General features: G+C 38.5%; 1 protein-coding gene and 1 long non-coding RNA gene across 5 annotated transcripts in view; one reads left to right on the plus strand and one right to left on the minus strand.

Annotated features, from left to right (window-relative positions):
• The window catches only part of Rabgap1l (RAB GTPase activating protein 1 like), a 620,475-nt gene that overhangs the window by 126,952 nt on the left and 473,124 nt on the right, over window positions 1-20,399 (minus strand). For 3 of the 4 annotated variants that reach the window (XM_071600291.1, XM_071600292.1, XM_027935052.2), the window contains one exon: window positions 6,951-7,079. In XM_071600291.1, the coding sequence (XP_071456392.1) occupies window positions 6,951-7,079 (129 nt within the window). Of the gene's footprint in view, window positions 1-6,950; window positions 7,080-16,421; window positions 16,737-20,399 lie in introns of those variants that run through there. The other variant, XM_071600293.1, reaches the window with a different exon arrangement.
• Window positions 1-20,399, plus strand: part of LOC114092471 (uncharacterized) — a 353,583-nt gene that overhangs the window by 33,527 nt on the left and 299,657 nt on the right. The window lies entirely within an intron of this gene.

Raw genomic sequence — 20,399 nt, forward strand, 5'->3', positions numbered from 1 at the left:
TGAAATAGAGTCATCAGGTTGGGCCATGACTTGACCTGTGCGCTTATGAAAAGAGTTTAGGACACAGACCTCATGGGCACAGGGACTACCACATGAGGACACAACAAGGTAGCCATCTGAAAGCTGAGGGGCCTCAGAAAAGTCAACTCTGCCAAAACCTGACTCTCAGACATTAGTGTCCAGAACAGTCAGGCAAAAGCCTCCATTGTTTAAGCCTCCCAGCTGTGTGGTGCCTTGTTATGGCAGCTTTGGCAACTGACAGCCTCGAAGCTGGGGGCTGATGAGGAACAGAAAGCACTGCCTGTTGAGGAAGGAGCTCTGAGAATGTCAGCTTTGGCTCTCGGAATAAAAGTAGTAAGAGCCAGTAGAGTGCAGCCACCCCCGGAAAGGGGTCGTGGAATAAAACACAGGCTAGACCACACTGATAAGCGTGTTATGCTTGTGCCCAGTTGGGTAGCAGAGGCTTCCCGAGCTTCCACTACACCGCCTCTTCATGTGGTCTGTATTCCAAGATTCCTTTAAGTTATAATATCAAAAAATCAAAAACAAGTATTTGAAAGAGACTCTGTGGATTACATATGATGATTTGGGCAGGAAATATCTATGGCAGAGGAAAGAGAAAAGGCAGACATTTGGGATGAAAGAAGTGACACCCTGTCCAAAGATGGGAGAACAGAAAGTCCCCAGCTAGAGAATCTGCCAGGAGAAAACCCGGCCTGTTAACAGCAGCCATGGATGACAGAGAGGAATATGATTCTTCCCTCAGTGTACGTACTTCCGTGGAATCTCAGAAAGCTTAACAAACAACATTTGGATATATGTAAATACAACTTAAAATTTCCACTATCTTTTTCTGGTTGCTATGCTCACTTACAAGTTTTTTTCCACCATTCTTAAACAAAAATTTTTCATGGGGTTGGGGGAGAGCAGGGAAGGAAAAGGAGAGAAAAAGGCACACTAGTAGAATAAGTAGCTTCTCCAGAGTATTAGGTTTAGTTCTTTGCTAACTAAATGCTACATAGATCCAAGAGTTGGAGGAGTGAGAATAGCAACAATTACTAAGTAAATGTAATGCAAATGTCCTTCATATCTCAGAGCAGAGGCACTGGTATCTGAAATAGTTGTGGTTAAGTGTTTGGAATAGAGACAATCCCTGACTTAGGATGGTTAAACTTCAAGGATTTTTCAATTTTACCAGGGCACCAAATCAATAACCATTAGCAAAAGCCATACTTCAAATTTTGAATTTTTAATTTTGACCTTTTCCTGGTTACTGACATGTGTTAGATTGTCACAATGCCACCCCCAGTCACCACGCAATCAATAGGTAAGCAATGATACTGCAGTGTATGGCACTGCTATGCCCTGATGTCCCACAGGCCAGGCAATCAGGTCCATATTGGCTTGATGATGTTTCCAACTTATGACAGACTTATCAGGATGTCACCTCCTCTTGCAGTGAAGAGCATCCTTTCTAAACACTCAGGAGGTCCAATGGCCCAGCCTAAGCTGTTCTAAACCTAAGACATTGACATTGATTTTTATTTCTGCCTGAGAGAACAATAGTAAATCACTCCAGGAGGCAGCAACAAGGGCACAGAGGAACATTATTTCTTGTCTAAATCAGATTCCTAAACATGAACAATGAAGCATACTTAAGATATAATCTTAGTATGAATAAATAAATAAACTCAAAGGAATGTGGATCTCACTGTAAACAGTTGTGGGGAAATCATTTATTACTGTTGTTCCCAACCGTGAAGCTCTAACTTAATTCTTCAACACTGACTGATAAATATAAATCATACCACCTGGATAAAAGATAATTGTCAAAATACTTCAGAAAGTGTATAAAATGTGAAAATTCCCATTTAAAAGCATAACCATGAATCTTACTAAGTCTTACAAGACTACTAGGGGTGAATTAGGTGCAGGGGAAAAAAAAGAATACACTAAAATTTTTGAAGAAAGAGAAAATACTAAGTGGGGTAGCAACTCTGGTGTTCCTTTTTGTGTTAATTAAGTGTGGAAAGTATGTAGCACCAATTTTGGAATGTAGATAAGGGCATAAAGCTTTATTCCTATGTTATGTTATTTTACTATTTACCACTTTCTAATAAAAGATAAACCCATATAAAAATCATTTTTTTCATCCATTTATCTTATTTTTCTTTAGGGAAGGAAAATCTAATGACTCATATGTAGAACAGTTTATGATACAATACACAGTTCACCCATCAAGTTAATTTAAAAATGTCTATATCGTTTTCTTTTTAATGGACTTGAGAAAATGACTGGCAGAAAGAAGTAGGCATAAGGGTAGAGAAAAAATAGAAGAAGCAAAGAAAGGTGATCAGTGCATTCCAGCTGGCTAGGAACAGTACAGTATAAAAGCTGTTTCCTAATCGTGGAGGGTGCCAGGTTCTGGGAACCTGGAGCTGCAGCCAATCTTCTCCGCCTGTGGTCAGCTGTTTCAGAGCACATCCAACACTAATGTGTTCCTTGCTCAGTGAGAAAAAACAATTCTTAAATCTAATATACTCTGAGGATCGTGAACACTAACAGAAGCCTCTAAGGGAAAAGGTGTTGATATAGAAACTACTTCATCATCAGTTTCTTAATGATCACATCACTGAATCCTACAGCACAATTAACATTTCTCCAGCAGCAGATTAAGACTGGAGAAGTTAGACTTAATGACGTCTAAATACCTGAAGTGTGGCTATCAATGTACAGAGGTCTTTATGGGAAAGGAACACTAAGTGCATTTTCATCAAAATAAACTTTTTCAGTGATGCACATGAGGGTTCACATTTTAGATGCATGGAGTCAACAGCAGCTTCTGTGTGGCTTCACTGCTAATTCAAATAAAGCATCCATTTGGGAGACAGCGTCCTTGTTCACAGACCAAACAATGGCCAGTGATAAGCAGCAAGCAGCATGAAGAAAGGAGAAGCAAACTGCTTTAAATATCAAAGTTCTTTGCAGTTTTTCTCTAGAGTGAAAGTTATTTTCAAATAATTCAAATCCATGGTTACAAGTATGGAAGGAGGTCTTGAAGGGAAAAAAAAGGAAAGTGTTGAAAAGGGATTCAGCACTATCCCATTAAAACCATCAACTGTGAAGGGTAAGATGGAACTGTACACATCCACTCTGGGAGAGTGGGAAATTGTTCAGCACTGTGTACAGGTAACTGAGCTGGAGCACAGCTTAGAATTTTCTGAGGCTAGTAGTTACCATAGCAACAGTGTGTCATTGGCAGCTACCTTTCTGGAATGGAGGAGGAAGGCAATTTTGGTGTGAGAGAGGAAGATTCCAGGTTAGGTGTAGCATTTTGCCATTAGGGCCCTCCTCATTCCCCCTACTCAGAGCCTCTGCCATCTTTGTTTATTTCAATGTCCCCCCGCCCCTTTTTGGTACTGGGAACTAAACCCAGGGGTGCTCTACCACTGAGCTATACCCCCACCCTTTTTATTTTTTATTTTAAGACAGGGTCTTGCTAAGTTGCCCAGGCTGGTCTAGAACTCGGTCCAAGAATGCTTTATCTAACACTTAGCCTCTACCTGAAAGTCTGCCATCTCCTAAACTTTCCAACTGCACACCACTATGATGATGGTGAGATGACTCTCATCCTTCCCCATTCATTGGAACCCCTCACTGTTCACAGATTCATTAGTTGCAGTAGATCAGAATAGGGAGAGGGGAGGTGGTAGGAACAGTGGAATATAGGATACATATTAGTTTTTTTAAAAAAACAATAAGCTACTATAAATTCAGTACAGTGGGTTGTGATTAGCTTTTTGGTTTGGGGACTTTCTTGGGATGAGGAGAGAAGTTTGAAATAAAATACAACACAATACAATAAAACACAACGCATCAGAGTGCCTCAAACAATGTAGGGGTAAATCTCTCCGGGGATGTATGAATGTATACGTGCACCTATCTATGGCTCAGGTCTGGAATGAAAAGCAGTTTCAAAATGTAGGTCTTGGTTTAAAAAACTGTTTGAACCTTAGTGTGGAGGCCAATGTTCCAATCCCTGAATATGTGCCTTTCTACAGTTTCATGTCACATCAGCCTCACAATCATCCACTCTACAATCATGTTGTGAATTAAAATGGTACCTACGGGATGTTAAGAAATAGAAATAGCTAAGAAATAGACACTCACCTTAGATAATATAGAAAAATAAAAACAAAAACAAAACCCAAACCCAACAAAACATTATTCATACATTGTACAATTATTAAATTATTTAAGATTTTTAATTATTAAAATCTTATTTAAACCTTTTTAAAAATACTCACATATATCTAGTGATGTCCAAATAAATCATGCTGGTTGCAAGATACTTCCTTTCCTGCAATGGTCTACTGGGTTCATATTTTGACTTATTTTCTAATGTTTTGTGTTTCTGTATCTCTTAGATCTCATATTTCTGGATTGTCAACTATTAGCTACCTTCTCTGAGAAATTTCATAAATTATATTGAGAAAAAAATCTTTCCTTATACATTTCATATTTTTGGATTGGTTGCCTGAGTTTTTGTTCTTAATCATTTGCCAATAGTATTTGATTTCCTAGAAAACACTTAACTTTTCACCTTACCTGTACATCTTAGTTCTCACTCTTTTATTCTTAGAAATTATGTTTTACTTCAATAGATTTCTACAGCATCACCCCAATTCACAGTACTTCTCCTGGCATCTCTGAAGCAATCAGTGGCTGAAGCTCACTTTCAAACTTACCTCCTACAAAATTCAATCAAAGAAACCATGGCCACTGGAATATACTTCCAAAATCTACACACAGATGTGGTTTAGGCTTAGATATGTGGCCCAGCCAAATCAATCATCACACTTGAAGGCTTTAAGGAGTTTGTATCTTCAGAGGTCTTTTTTGATACACTTGGAAAATGATCTTTTTGAATATAGGTTTCATTAGAAAAGACAAAATAACATTTTTTCCCTGCTCAGTTGTTAACTTTCAAAGCATTTAACTGTGTGTGTGTGTGTGTGTGTGTATGTGTGTTTTAACATTTACAATGTACTTTAAAATAGGTTAAAACTCAAAACAAAGGCATTACACCATGAAAGTGTTATAGTGGTTATGGTAATTAAGAGAAGTCTCTCTCAATTATTTATTAAGCTCATGTAACTACAGTTTCCGTGATGAGTTTAATAAATTGATGGCAACTCTTTTGTTTAGTTGCTCAGTTAAAAATTATGGAATTGCCTTGATTGTTCTTTTATTATCATATCCACATTTAACACACCATAAAATCTTGTTGGTTTCTTTCAAGATACACCCTGTTGCCAACCATCTTCATTTCCATTCCATCTCTATCTCCAGGGTGATCACTCTGATTCAATCTGTCATCATCTATCAATGGGATTACTGCAAAACCTCCTGTCTGATCTCCCTACTTTTCCTGCCTGTTCTTAACAAAATATGCATTGTGCTTCTCTGAGAACCTCAGACAGAGCCTATCATTCTTCCATTCAAACTCTGCAAGGGCTCCCCATTTCAAAATAAAGTCTAAGTCCTTATAATAATCACAATTTCTGTCCCCTGGTGAGCACACTGACTTCCTATTCTACTTCTCTGATTTCATCTATTTCACTACAGATACACTGACCTTCTTCCTATTTCTCAAACCCACCAGGCCTGAGCCAGCCTCAGGGTCTTTGTACTGGCAAGCTGTGTCTGCCTAGAATATTCTTCCCCAGGGCAGCTCTACCAGTAACCCCTATCTCCTGTCTCATTCAACTTCTCAGTGAGGACAACACTGACGAACCAAGAACAGCCACAACCTTCCCCACTCCACCAATCCAACCCTGATCTTTCCCCTTTTCACAACTATTTATCACTTCAAAAGTATTAAATTCATTTATTATGTTAATTATTTGGTGTCCATTTTTTTCAAGCAAGAATGTAAGTTCCATAAGACATGTCTGTCCATTTGTTTAAGATTATATAGGACAAAGCAAGAAAAGCCTGATTTAGGCAAAGCTTTCAGTTCTCTAAGGAACTTAAAAAGTTTAAATCTTGATCTGCCCATTTCTATCTGGCGCCTGCCAAATGCCTACACATACATTGGTCCCTGTCGTATGTTTGATAAAACTAAACAAATCTTCTAAGGAGTTCAAAATTGAAAACTCTATCTACAAAGTTGTGATATTAAAGTGAGAATGCAAACAAATTTATTTTAGGTAAGAAGGTCCCTTAGTATATTTCAGAGGTATAAGAATCAATGTTGGTAAACTGGCTCCAAATCTTTTAAAAGTGTGCATTCTCACTTTAATATCACAACTTCCTTTCCCCTTTCCTTTTCTTTTGTGCTGGGGATTGAACCCAGGGCCTTGTGCAGGTGCAGCAAGCACTCTGCCAACTGAGCTCTATCCCCAGCCCTAATATCACAACTTTGTAGATAGAGTTTTCAATTTTGAACTCCTTAGAAGATTTGTTTAGTTTTATCAGACATACGACAGGACCAATGTATGTGTAGGCATTTGGCAGGCGCCAGATAGAAATGGGCAGATCAAGACTTAAACTTTCTAAGTTCCTTAGAGAACTGAAAGCATCGTCTAAAACAGGCTTTTCTTGCTTTGTCCTAAATAATCTTAAAACAGATGGCAAAAGCAAAATATGAAGTCTGCTGCCATGGAAACCACTATCACAGCAGCACTCTCTGGAGCCCCACCTATAAGATAAATGTTTGTCTTCCTATTGTTACAAACTGAACCAGACAACTTTCACTTTAAGTACCATTAGAAGGTACAGCAACCACATATATACTGGCTGGATAAAAAGTCTTGAAAAATTAGCTCACACACAACCTTAAAAATAGTCAAAACCCTGCAGTATAGAGAAGATGATATTTACATCATTTGTTATGTTATTTTGCATTCAAAGTATACCTTTATCATATAAAACTTCACATGTCTTACTTTAATATTGCAAGCCTGCTCCATCAGTCTTCTCGCATTTTCCTCTGCCCTGTATCTCTTTGGAAGCTGAACTCTGAAGAACTTTAAAGCACCTTCAAAATCAGCCTGTAGAAGATCTTCCTTTGAGGTCTGAAAAAAAATCACCAAGAATTACCATTACATTTTAGACTGCATTTGGGACATATATATTACAAAAGGAATTTCTATTTTCCTGGATATATTTTTTTAGCTAAGGTCTAAAAAGTTCCAAAAGTTCTAGAAGCTTTTCCCTATATTTAGAGGATATTGTTATAAGCTAATAAAATGACTATAACTTGTAGAAGTAATCTGAGTTAACTAATGAATTAATATTTGATTTAGACTACCTGAAGATTATAATTGTGGATCCTGGCAAAGTTTATTAAGTTACAGCTCTGAGAACAAAACAAAAAAGGAAAAAGAACTCTTGCACTAATCTATGACTTTACCTTGATGAGCATCTTAAGGACAGGACTACAAACATGACTGAAGACACAGACCATGCCACCGAAGCCCATTAGTTACATAAGAAATGCCTAATGGGAAGATGGCTTCAACTAATGACAGTAGCAGCAGAAGAAGTAAATTAAGCCAACTATTGACTTTTTATAAAAACTACTGCTTGCAAAATTAATTTTTAAAAAAATAACCAGTTGGAAATATATATATATATATATTGATGCATTAAAAAAGACTGAAAGGGAACAAACAAAATGTATATCTGGCTGGTGGGATCACAGGTTTTTCTTTTTAATATTTGTTGTATTTTCTGCAGTAATGCGTTTGCAATAAATAATAAGTGTTCTTATAAACAACCTTTTGTGAACACCCTGATACATATTATAGATTTAGGAGGAATAGTTACCCAGAAGTAAACCAAAAAGAAATTAGATGAGTTAGAGTCAGTATTTAATTGTCTAAAGCATCAGTAATTAAAAGAAATCACAGAATTATATGCTAGTTAAAAATGCTAACTTTTGGGACTGGGGATGTGGCTCAGCAGCAGATTGCTCACCTAGCACACGTGCAGGGTCCTGGGTTCAATCCTCAGCACCACAAAAATAAATAAATAAAATAAAGGTATTGTGTCCAACCACAACTAAATAAAATGTTTTTTAAAAACTGCTAACTTTATTTAACTTCAAATATAAGGATACAGCCTTTCAAATTAAAGACTGTATCAAAGCAGTATATAGTACGTGTAATTTCTGTTCACAACAGGGCTTAACTTCTTGTCATCACCACTAGGTCCAAGTCACTGGCATCTGGTAGCTTGAGCCACTTCAGTGACATCCTTCTTTCTGCTCTTGCTCCCCTCAATCTACTGTCCTTATTGCCAAAAAAAAATTCTTTGGAGGCAAAGGTTCCCAGTGAGCTCAGAACCCAGTCCAACTCCTTCCCAGGGAGCACAGGCCTCCTGTGGTCCCAGCCCTCCCTCCAGCATGTTTGGAACCACTGCTCCCTCCTTGTCCTCAAGACCAAGGCCCAGGCTTTCTTTCCAGTTTCTGTGCACACATCAAGTTTCTTCATTGCTGAAGGTCATTGGCTGGTTCTTCTGCCTGGCATACTTTTCTCCCAGATCTTTTTACAAAGAAAGCAACTTTTTGTTATCCAGATTTGGGTTCAAATGTAAGATGAACGAGGACTTAAATTCTTCCCCCACCTCATCAAGTCACTTTGCAATTTTATAGCTGTTCCCCTTCTCTCTCCCCTAAGGAAGTTTTTCTCCTCCCCCATTTCCTGTCGTGTTCACTGTTATGTCCACAGCAACAAGAACAAGGCCCCAAATAGAGGAGGTACTCAATTAAAATCTGTTACAGAATGAATGAATGAAGTCTACCTTCATCTCTCTTTTACTATGTACATATACACCAGTTTTCCTTCCTTTCTCCTCTGGCCCTTAAAGAAACACATAAAATAATACACCAACTAACACCTTGGGATGTGGCTCAAGTGGTAACGCGCTCACCTGGCATGCACATAGTCTTGGGCAGTTTCACATAGTCTTGGTTAGCCCACCTTTATATCAGCAAATTAGTAGTCAAAAAATAGAGCAGGGCCAGGTGGGGTGGTGCACATCTCTAATCCCAGCAGCTCAGAAGGCTGAGTCAGGAGAATCTCGAGTTCAAACCCAGCCTCAGCAATGGAGCTAATCAACTCAGTGAGACCCTGTTTCTAAATAAAATACAAAACAGGGCTGAGGAAGTGGCTCAGTGACTAAGTGCCCCTGAGTTCAAAATCCCCGGTATCAAAACAAACAAACAAACAAACAAAAAACAGCTGGGCTAACAGTGACAGTGAAAAAAATATAAAACTTCAGTACATCTAAGATTTATTTCCTTCCTCATAAAGACTCGTATTTGACGGCAAGTTGTGCTGGAGAGAATGTTTATCATGGTCTCAACTCACCTTAATCTAGTTGGAAAAGGCAGTTACTGGAAAGAGTCCCTCTAACTGAAACAGGAGCTGCTGGATTACTGGGAAACATCAGCTACCAGTTACACTGGACACAGCCATATCCCAGTCTTCCCTTTTCACATATAACACCAGTCCTGGTGACAGTTCTCTAGAAGTGGTTTGGAAAATTCAAGATGGGCTGCTTATTGAGCTTATAGGAAAGAAAAGGATGAGCCCTTTCCTGACTACCCAAAGGTCTCTGAGGGCACTTGTACTTTCAGTGCAACTAACCTCTAGTTTCCTGGAAACACATGCCCCAAATGGTGTGTGTGATGGGGGCAGTGGTTTGGTTACCTAATTTTCTAATACTGTCCAAGGTCTACTTCCAAGGCCTTTGAGCTCATACAAAAGCAGAAGCCTGGGATGAAAGATGATACTATCTGTATCTGACTAGACCTCTCTCTAGTCAGAAACAGATAGTCATGTTCGCATAGATGCTGCTTGAGGTGCTGCTCAGTCCACCTCAGGCTGAATCTCAGGACAGCAGAAGACACTGTTAGTGTTGGTGAAGCTCTGGAGCATACAGCTTGCCCAACGCAGTTAAGCCCAGACAGAGGACAGCTATGAAGAAGGGAGGCTCAGGTACACAACTGTGGAGACTTCATCTTACTCAATTCTCTACCTCAGTCTCTGGAAAATGCTTGCCCCATAAAGGTACACAAGACTGCAAATATTGGAATGAATTCATTCTAATACCAACTCCAGCTAACTCGTGGTATTACTCAAGTTTTCCCATTTTAAAAATGGGAATGTCTTTAATATCAAGTATTTGAGAATGACATAAGTTAAGGTATATGAGCATATTTTGTGAACACCAAACAAATATGAGGGATGATATTCACTAAGTTATCTGTGTTGCTCGAATACTGATATTTTACTGGTGAAAAACAGTGCTCTGTTATCACTAATGTAAAGAAGGTGGCTAAGTTGTAAAAACTCATACTCTTCTGGTGGAGTGCAAGACAGCTGATTTCACTGTGAATGAAGAAAGGTTGCCAGTAAGCAAAACAATACGGGGTTCTAGAAGAACCTGCAGTCCAACTCTTAGACTGATGGGCTGTCTCCTCCAATTTCCTACCTTTAGGAGACTTCCATAATCACGAAGTATTACCTCAAAAGCCTTTGCAATGCCATAAGCGGATTATAAGCTTATAGGGATAACTCTCCATTTTTCTGACAACTGTATCTAAGAGGTTTTTCCTTCTACAATTGAAGGATAGACTCTCCTTGCTCTGCAAATATTTGGGTGCTTCACTAAGGACTTATTAGAAAGTAGTAGTTTGAGTATATTTTTTCTTTCTTTCTTTTTTTTTTTTTGGAGTTCTGGAAAATGAACCCAGGGTCTCACTCAAATACCCTCCCTCCCTTTTAAAAATATTTTCTTTTTAAAAAATATTTATTTATGGGCTAGGGCTGTAGCTCAGTTGCAGAGCACTTGCCTATCATGTGTGAGGCACTGGGTTCTATCCTTAGCACTGCATAAAAAGCTAAACAAATAAAGGCATGCTGTCCATCTACAACTAAAAAAAAAGAAAGAAAGAAAATAAATTTATTTATTCTAATTTGTTGTACATGACAGCAGAATGCATTTAAATTCATAGTATACATATAGAGCACAATTTTTCACATCTCTGGTTGTACACAAAGTAGAGTCACACCATTCATGTCTTCATACATGTACCTTCACACCATTCATGTCTTCATACATGTACCTAGGGTAATGATGTCCATCTCATTCCACCATCTTTCCTTCCCCTATGCCCCCTCCCTTCCCTTTGCCCTATCCTCAGTTCCTCCATTCCTCCCATACTCTCCCCAACCCCCAGTATGGATCAGCATCCACAACAGAGAAAACAAAAGTATTTTCTTTTTTTTTTTTTAAATTATAATTCATGTGTGTGTATCTATGTGGAAGGGTCATACATTTTCTTTCCTGACTACATATTGATGGCCCCCCTAAAAGGAAAATATTTTTTTTAAAGTTTAATGTAAGGTCTCACCACCTAGAAAAAACTCAATTAACTTTTTTTACATTACTTGTCCTTTTTTTTGCCTGATGTTTCTACACACATCGTATTCATATTTAATAAAATTAGAATCATACTGAATGTTATTTATTAAATATATATATGGTTCACTAACATAATAGCAGTCTAAAATATAAGTAGCAGTGCTTTCTATGAAAATAAAACAGGCTACCAGTTTTCACAAATACAAATTATTAATAATCTGGCTATGGAGATGATAACTTAATGGTTATAATTACATTTATAATTGTCTGATACTAATCTTCTGACAACAAAAAGAGGTTTAACAGATGATTTTTGTGATTATAATGCCCAAGCTCTAAAAAGGTATCCCTAAAAGGCAGTCTAAGACTTCAAGAATCAAACCAAGTACCAAAAAGAGGTTGTACAAACTGGCTCCTGGATTACCTCTCTTTTTTAAAAAATTTTTTTCTAAATTTTATTTTTTAGTTGTAGTTGGACAAATACCTTTATTTGTTTTTATGTGGTGCTGAGGATCGAACCCAGGGCCTCGCGCCTGCTAGGTGAGCGCACTATCGCTGAGCCACAACGCCAGCCCCTGGATTATCTTTATGTATCTATACTCACTACATAGAATCCTGTCAGGCTAAAGCTGATGTAAACTGGAAAGACAGTTCTTCAACTGGGAAATTCTTAGTTCTTCTATAATGTCTTCAGGATAATAAGGAAGAACAAAATAATGAAAGTCAACTACTTTCCTGACATTATTTGTTAAGTAATGTTAGCCAGAAGGGAATGTAGACAAGAATTAGGGATATTTGAATAAGCAAAGGCATATTTTCTTCCTTGTAAAATAAAGAATTCAATGTTTTAAATAAGAACTGATAAAGAATCACCTGTGAGAATCAGTGGCTCTATGAACATCCACTTTTTGCTCCTCAAACTTTTGAACAAATCCTTTCAAATAATCTGAGACATGTTTACCAACTGCATCTTCAATATATATATTGAAATAAATATTCATTTATTTGAATTATATAAAAGATTACCTTCACAATTAAAGGCATTTAAACAAGTCCCCTTCCCTTCCCTTCCCTTCCCTTTCCCCTTTTCCCCTTCCCTTCCATTCCCTTTCCTTTCCTTCTTTCTTTAGTACAGGGAATTGAACCCAGGGCCTGTGCGTACTAGGCAAGCACTCTACCCCTAAACTACATCCCTAACCCTAAACAAGCCCTATCTTCTATTACTTTTATTTCCTTTCAAGAAGGTAGGAAGAAATATCCAGAGGGAAAAGATGTAAGTATTGTCTGCACTTCTCTCAGTAAAATGAATTAAGCAGACTACCCGGCAAACCATAGACATCAACACAAATGTGCTCCATAAATTCATAAAGGCTCTACTTCAAGTTTACACAGCAATAAAAAATTATATATTATAAATTAGGGAGTATATTTAGAGATTATTTTGAGATGAAAGTTAATTTTTGAATTTTGAGGGGTATCAGAAGTATACATGGCAACCTCTGTGTTTGGGTCTTTAACTTCTTTTAAAAGTTGCAATGTCTCTTCAGGAAGCAATCCTTATGGTCGTGAGCAATAGAGATAAAAAGGGGAGACACTCTTCTCTATTCTTTCACTTCTGCCTAAAATTAATGTTTTAAGAAGTCTACAAACTAAAATTAGGATGCAATTTGACAGCATAAGAAATATGATCAAAATGAGATCTTATAATGGCTACTAACTGGGCAGCTAGAGGGTGTATGTGCGTGTGCATGTGCGTGTGCGTGCGTGTGCGTGCGTGTGCGCGTGTGTGCGTGTGTGTGTATGTGTGTGTGTATGTTTTCTTAACCCTCCTTGGCCTGGAAGTCCTTTGAACTCACTGTGGAAAGTGCCCAAAGTGTCAGTATTGAAAGTATAGCCGACATTAATTTTAACATATAATTATCAATAATAACTTCTTATGTTGTATATAACAAAAAGAAAAATTCCAGGGGTTCAAGGACAAAATTTTGAACATGAACAGAGTAAAAGCTTTCCTTCTTTTTCCAAATCTCACACACTTACAGAGAATGCACTGTTACGTGTCACTGCTGATACCGTTTTGAATGTGTTTTTCTCACTGAAAAATTCAGCGTAAAAATCTCACATTTTAAAGTAACTTTTTTTTTTTTTTTAAGAAGCACAGTTCTAACATCTGAATGTTAGCTGCAGATGCTTCTATTCTGAACTTCTCACTACTCTTGGATTATAAATCTCTCCTTAAGGGCTTCTAATAGGTAGTAAATTGTTGGTTTGAACTTTCTTAAGGGATTATTTAAAAAAAAACCATGTAAGTGTGTTTCTCTTCCACACCTGTATGACATTTACCCCAAATGGCTTTTTCCTCCTTCAGTTATGATGTCCAATAGGATTCCTATTTAAGAAAAAATATTTTTGGAGGTCTGAGAGTCATTTGGAAGCAGAGCTTTAGAAGAGAGAGACACTACTAGCTGATATATAGGATGTTTGTATCTCCTTCTCCCATGTTTTAATTCCGATAAAAGGAATATTTGGTGAATCAACACAGGAATTGTTGATTTGTGGTTATATCTAAAACAAAGTACTTGTCCTGATTTACTAAAGGAAATGTGTTCTTTATTGGCTGCAGCTTTGAAGGGCAACAAGAAAACCCTGCAAATGTGCATCTTCCATTAAGTCAGGGGCCTCTTTCTAAATAGGATTTACACAAACTAGTGTTCTAGTAGTCTGATGAACGGTTCCTCTGGGAATCAGGGAACAATAATTACAGCTCAGAGTCCAAATTTACAGTGTTGTCTTGATTCTTTTTAAAAATATTAACTTGTTTTATAACGAAAAACTTTACTGGGAATTTAAAGTAAAATAAGGTATTTGTGCACATTTTACTCAGAAACATTTAAAATAAGGCTAAAAACGCTCACGTGTGTCTTAAACTTTAGTGCTTATTTTTGTGACTGGATAGAAAGTGGGCAGCACCACACGTGGCAGGATTCCTCTCAGGACCGCCCTGTGCAGACTGGCCACTGACCAACAACAGCACCAGGCCGACCAAGTCTATGTGCCCCTGGAACACATGCCAAACTTGAGCAGTTACTCATTGGATAGCAGATCCAAATTCACAGCCATATTGCTAATTAAAGGGCATGTGACTTCTCAAAATGTTGACTACCCTGGTTCTATCAATAACCCTGTGAAAAGCGTGTGACTGTCTATAACAAGGCCAGAGATTTCCAAAGGGCCTCACAGACAACTCAGCACACGCTTTTCACACATAGTGAAGTGGCTCTGAAGATTAAGAGTCTGACACAACCTGAGGGACGCGTGACCTCAGATGCCTGATTTCGCAGCCAGACTTGGCACAATTGCCACAGACAGCTAGGGAGGACCTCCCAAAGACCTCAGCCTGGGAACCCAACTCCTTGTGGATTTCATTGCTGATTTTTGTTTTTAAACTAGAGGCAGTTTAAATTCATACCCAATGCAGATTTGAGTATGAGAGATAATTTTAGTTATCAATGTATGTTTTCCTTCAAAACCTGAAAACTTAAATGCCAAAGAGAAGCAGCACCAGATGATTGGAAAGTCACCAGTAGAAGCCCTTGAGTCACAAAGTTAAGCCATCTCTAAGATATGGAAATACATCACACCAAGCCTGATTCCTCAGAGATGCAGAGAATTTGTTGAAATGTACCTTGGCACTTGATAGTGTCAAAATCCCTGAAATAAAATGAATCATGACTATTCAGTTTTCTCCTTTACTAATAAAAAAATGTGACTCAGGGAAGTAATGATTTCACCAAGGTATCAAAACATATGTATTTGGCTTTCAAACATTCCTTCCTTAAATGGAAAAGGAACTATATTTCTCAAAGATAACGTCCCTGAAATTGCATGCTGGCCATTGCATCTAACTTCATCTGGCAAAGATCAACAGACTTTCTTGAGGGTGGGAAATTCCTTACATAAATGGCCACCTACATGTCTGTTGCAATTCCACTGTAGAGACGATTTAACACATATCCTTGAAGACTGAGTTAATATAGCTATAAAGACAAGTACAAGCAGAGATGAACTATCCTGAAGGAAGATACGTGAGAGCAAGAGTTAAATTCAGTCAAGTAAATACTGTACTGAAGAGCCTCGGATCTGAGAGAACCCTAACAAGGGAACAGTCTGGAAGGGCATTAAACTCCATTCGGTAAAAGAGACGAAGCTGAACTATTCGCCTTCAACTACCAAATAATGGTATAGGACTACCGCAGACCAATTACATTATAGAATAGTTGCTAGGTATGGTTCTCAAACCACTAAAGAGAACCCTGCAACGGTGATTGTGGGTATTTAATTTTAACCCTTGATAGGATATGAGGAAGGATGATTTTCTCTTGTTCGAGAAATCAAATAACAAGCAAGCCTGACTTCCCAGACTCACAGCACAGACTCAGCAGCTTTCGGCTGCTTTACAAACACACAGTTCAGTCATTCCAGGAGAGAAACCTACGATTCCCTACCCATGGATACTTAGGTCGTAAAATTCCCTACCAAGAGAAAAAAAAAATCAAATTGGCAACCAAATGGGGAGGTTAGAAAGCAAGCCACACAAAGTCTCGATGTGTGGCTATGTCTGTTGTAAAATTTAACCCTTTGAAGACATAAATAACAGAATGTCTATAGCAAGCACTTGGGCATTCTGCTTTATTGCTGAGCCTAGTCATTCAGAAAATAATTTTTTTTTTTTGCTTCCATAGAGATAATGCCACTAATGTGACCCTGGGCTCTGAGAAGAGAGCCATGGTTTCCTCCAGCCAATTAAGGAGTGGCATGGACCAGGCTCCAAAGGAGCAGCACAGCAGTGGCCACTTAGCCCTTCCTTCTCAGTAGAAAGGGGAGAAGGGGAAGAAAACAGGAGATCACAAGCCTCCTCCAGGGATACATTCTCACAGAAGACAGCAGATTCTCTACAAATGAAGTTCAGTGAAAAACAGTCTCACCGCCAGAAGCCGAGGCACAAACAGCCGATGCCCCATCCCCAGAAGTTCCAGCACCCGGCACGCATACTCATTCACCAGCTTGCTCCTCTCGTCGTGCATGTCCTGGGACTTTTTGACAGGAGGGGTGAGCTTCGCAGCTGGGGCTGGGCAGGGCACCCCTTCTTCCATGAGCAGTAAGTAGGTATCCAGAATGAGAAAGCTGGGTCTCTTATCCACAATCTTAAGAACTGCGGTGGGAGGGGAGCCAGGCTGATGTCTCCCCAGGAGGATGCACAGAACAGTCAGTGGTGGGAATTGTCAGCTAATGTCGCCACGAGAAAAACATCTTGGCTAAATTATCCACTGAGCAAGAGCCCCAAAGTAGACTCAAAATGAAAATGGAATCAAATGCTGATCTAAATAAAAAATGGCAAAAACAACCAAATGCAAGAAAATGGCCAAGAGTGATGCAGGAGTTCAGACACACGTGTGAAAGCGGACAAGCTGCTTGGAAGGTCTGGCACGTTCCAGTGTGTGTGTGTGCTGTGTGTGTGTGTGTGTGTGAGAGAGAGAGAGAGAGCGTGTGTGTCTATCTCTGCGTGTGAGGACAGGAAGCCAGGGCAGTTGTGAAGCTGCAAGGAGAAAAGGATGAGCTCATTGCAATCCTCGATTCGTGACAAGCAGTGCTGCTGCCACCGCCGCCGCCGCTGCTGCCACTGCTGCTGCTGCTACTGCTGCTCTGCCTCTTGCTGTGAATCAGTAATGAAGGGGTAAGAAAGGAAGGGGAGGGAGGAGGAGGAGGAGGAAGGTGAATGAGCATGCAGAGTGTGTCTCAAGGGAGAATGCTGTAATAAGAAGCCAATGGCGAGCCTTTGGACAGATGCGCTTCCCCATCTCAGTCCACCTTCAATCAGTGTTAGTCTGACAGCTTATGCTGTTGAATCTTAAACCCACAGACGAACGAACTAGCTTCTCCTAACATGTATCGTTCACAGAAAAAATCAGACAACCAGCCATCTAAAAGACTGACCTATTCACTCTTGCTTTCTAACAAGGAGAACAGATAAAAGTCTGATCTCATTCCATGCGTTTAAAGCGGGAAGCTCAGATCCTTGTTAGATCACTGAAATCTACAGAAGAGCAGCTAGGGTAGAATGACAGAATATGAACAGAAGAGCAAGGACCCAGCATTCAAGAGACACACCCTCAAGCTGAAGTGTTTATGCAATAATAATGACTTTTTGCAGTGCCAGGATGTACAACAGCATTCCAGCATGCTGGAAGGCAGGCTGCAATTCAAAGCAAGATTTTTCCACATACAATATGATAAAATATAAAAATCTACAATATAATATTAAGAACAGACATATAAGAAATTACTAAAGTTGAGAATCTCAAAGCAAAAATAACTTTCTTATGCCATAGACTCTAATAACAACAGCAGTTTAAAACACTGTTTTGATACTCTCTGGTCAAATTAATCCTTCCCCAGCAATGCTGCTAAAATCAGAAATTAAATGTAGTTTAACATTTTACAATCTTTATGCTAAAGTGTTATATCAATTTCTCTGATGCTAGTAATAAGTTGTAGCCAATTAAAAGCAAAAGGACAAGATGACCTTTAGGGACAGTCTCTTAACTTTATGCGAGCCATTGAGTACTTAATGTTTGGCATCTTGATTCTGAAATTTGTAATTGGGCTCATAAACACCAAAACAGAATATTCATGCAAGTTTTAGCATGGTACAAGGAATAATGGGGTAAGAGGCTAGAGCAAGTTATTTCTGAGTCTTAGTTTTCTGTTATGACAAAAAGAGCTACAAATCTGCAAGTAACTAAATAGAAACAGATTTATCTTAGTGCAAGATATAGATTAATTATGGAATTAGGATTAAAGAGAAATAGGAAAGCAGATATTGCCTCCATTAACAAAATAATGTTTGGTTTCTTATTTGTTTGTTTGTTTGGTATGAACAATAAACCCAGGAGTATTTAACCTCTAAGCCACATCACTAGTCCTTTTTTATATTTTATTTTGAGATAGAATCTCACTGAGTTGCTTAGGGCCTTGCTTAAATTGCTGAGGATGACCTTGAATTATCAATCCTCCTGCCTCAGTCTCCCGAGCTACTGGGATTACAGGTATGTGCCACTGAGCCCAGCTAGTGTTTGGTTTTCTTTTTCCAAAATCTCATGAAAAATAAAAACTTAAAAAAATATTTAAAATATTATTGAACAAAATGTCTTAAATGAGATATTGACAGAGTACCATCAAGACTTTTATTTCTTCCAAAACTAAAAACCATACAAATTAAAAATTTTATTAATCAATGGTCAAAAGTATTAGAATAGTGTGTGTGTGTGTGTGTGTGTGTGTGTGTGTGTGTGGTGTGTATATTCCAAGTCCCTAAGGTTTTGGAGGAAACCTCTGATGGGCTGCCTAGGGTTGGGGTAGGTTTTATTAGAACTGAGAGACTGGGCCTTTCACACTACACACCACACACACATATGCACACACCACACACATGTAGCACACAGCACAGCTCCATTTTTACTTTGCACACTTTCATTCTGTTTTAGATTCTGTTTGAAAAGACTGCTGCTGCAGGATTAGGGTGAGGAACACAGCCATAGACATCTCACATTTAGGAACAAGGGAGCAGTTTGAAGGCAAAGGAAGAACAGAGCAACTTCTTAGCTCACAGGGTTTTCTCTGATCTGCTTTTTAAAGGGGGGTGCCGTTTTTGATCTAACTAGCTAGGCCCCACAAAACACTTTCAGAAACATTTATATAAACCAGAGACAAAGAATTTGCACAAAATGATTCTGGTAAAAAGAAGTAATGATTAATCAAATGATTTTAGAAATGTATGGTTTGGCCTTGGTGCTCAAAAAAGAAGTTAAAATTATATGGACTAAGTATTGAATGTAGTTATTAAATATGATACATGTTTGTGTGTATGTGTAGCACTAGGGATTGAATCCAGGGCCTCTGTGTGCCAGGCAAGCTGTCTATTATAGAGCTGTAGCCCCATCCTTCTCCCACCCCACCCCACAATTTTTTTTTTTTGAGACAGGGGCTTACTAAGATGCCCAGGCTGGCCTTGAACTTGCAATCCTCCTGCCCCATACTCCTGAGTAGCTGGGATTATAGGTTTGTTATATCATACCTGGATTAAATTATCATACCTAGTAAGCAAACCAGTAGTTACAATATTTAGGCATATGTAACAGAATGCTATGTAAACGGTTCTATAACAGGTGGTCATGAATTTCAGAGGCCCTAATCCCTTCACAATGTTGCTCCTTAAACATCCATCATAGGTACCTTTAAAATTTCCACAAGTTTTCAGTAATGGTCCTATTTTCAGAACAGGATGATGGTTAACATCAAATAACTCTTTAGAACCTCACAGTGAAATGGAAGAATGGATTCCAGGAATTCTTGAAGCCCTTAAACAATTACTCTCACCTCAGTATTTCTTCCTTTTTCTCCCAAGCCCCCAATAGTTTATTTATTGCTGATGAGATTCAGCATTAAATCACAGAACACTTCTGAGGAAAAAATATTAATTACAAAGTAGTCTAAAAATGGGATAATAAAAACTCTTCTGAATTAACCAGTTTATAATACCCAAATTATCTTATCCTATCATAAAAGAGATTTAATTCTGAAAGTTCAGTTTAAAAGCAAGTCAAAGATAATATGTGAAATCTGGATAAATCACCTATAGAAGAAGAAAACCATTTTCTCTCTGTTCTTTTAGGTGCTCTGCCTTGGGTCCCACATAAGTCTGATCAAAGACAGTCTGAGGAGAGGAAAACCACAGCAGTCCAATACATGCAGTGTGCGGATAGGAGAGATTCAGTAACGAGCAGCTCAAAAAAGCAATTAGATCTTGAGCCTATACAGCATCTCAACAAAGAACAATAATTTTGCAGAGAAGTGACAAGACAAACAAAGGAAAAGAACTTTGAGCTTCTGGAGTGACAAACTGT

Source organism: Marmota flaviventris, chromosome 12 (genome assembly GCF_047511675.1).
Source record: "Marmota flaviventris isolate mMarFla1 chromosome 12, mMarFla1.hap1, whole genome shotgun sequence".
Taxonomy (NCBI): domain Eukaryota; kingdom Metazoa; phylum Chordata; class Mammalia; order Rodentia; family Sciuridae; genus Marmota; species Marmota flaviventris.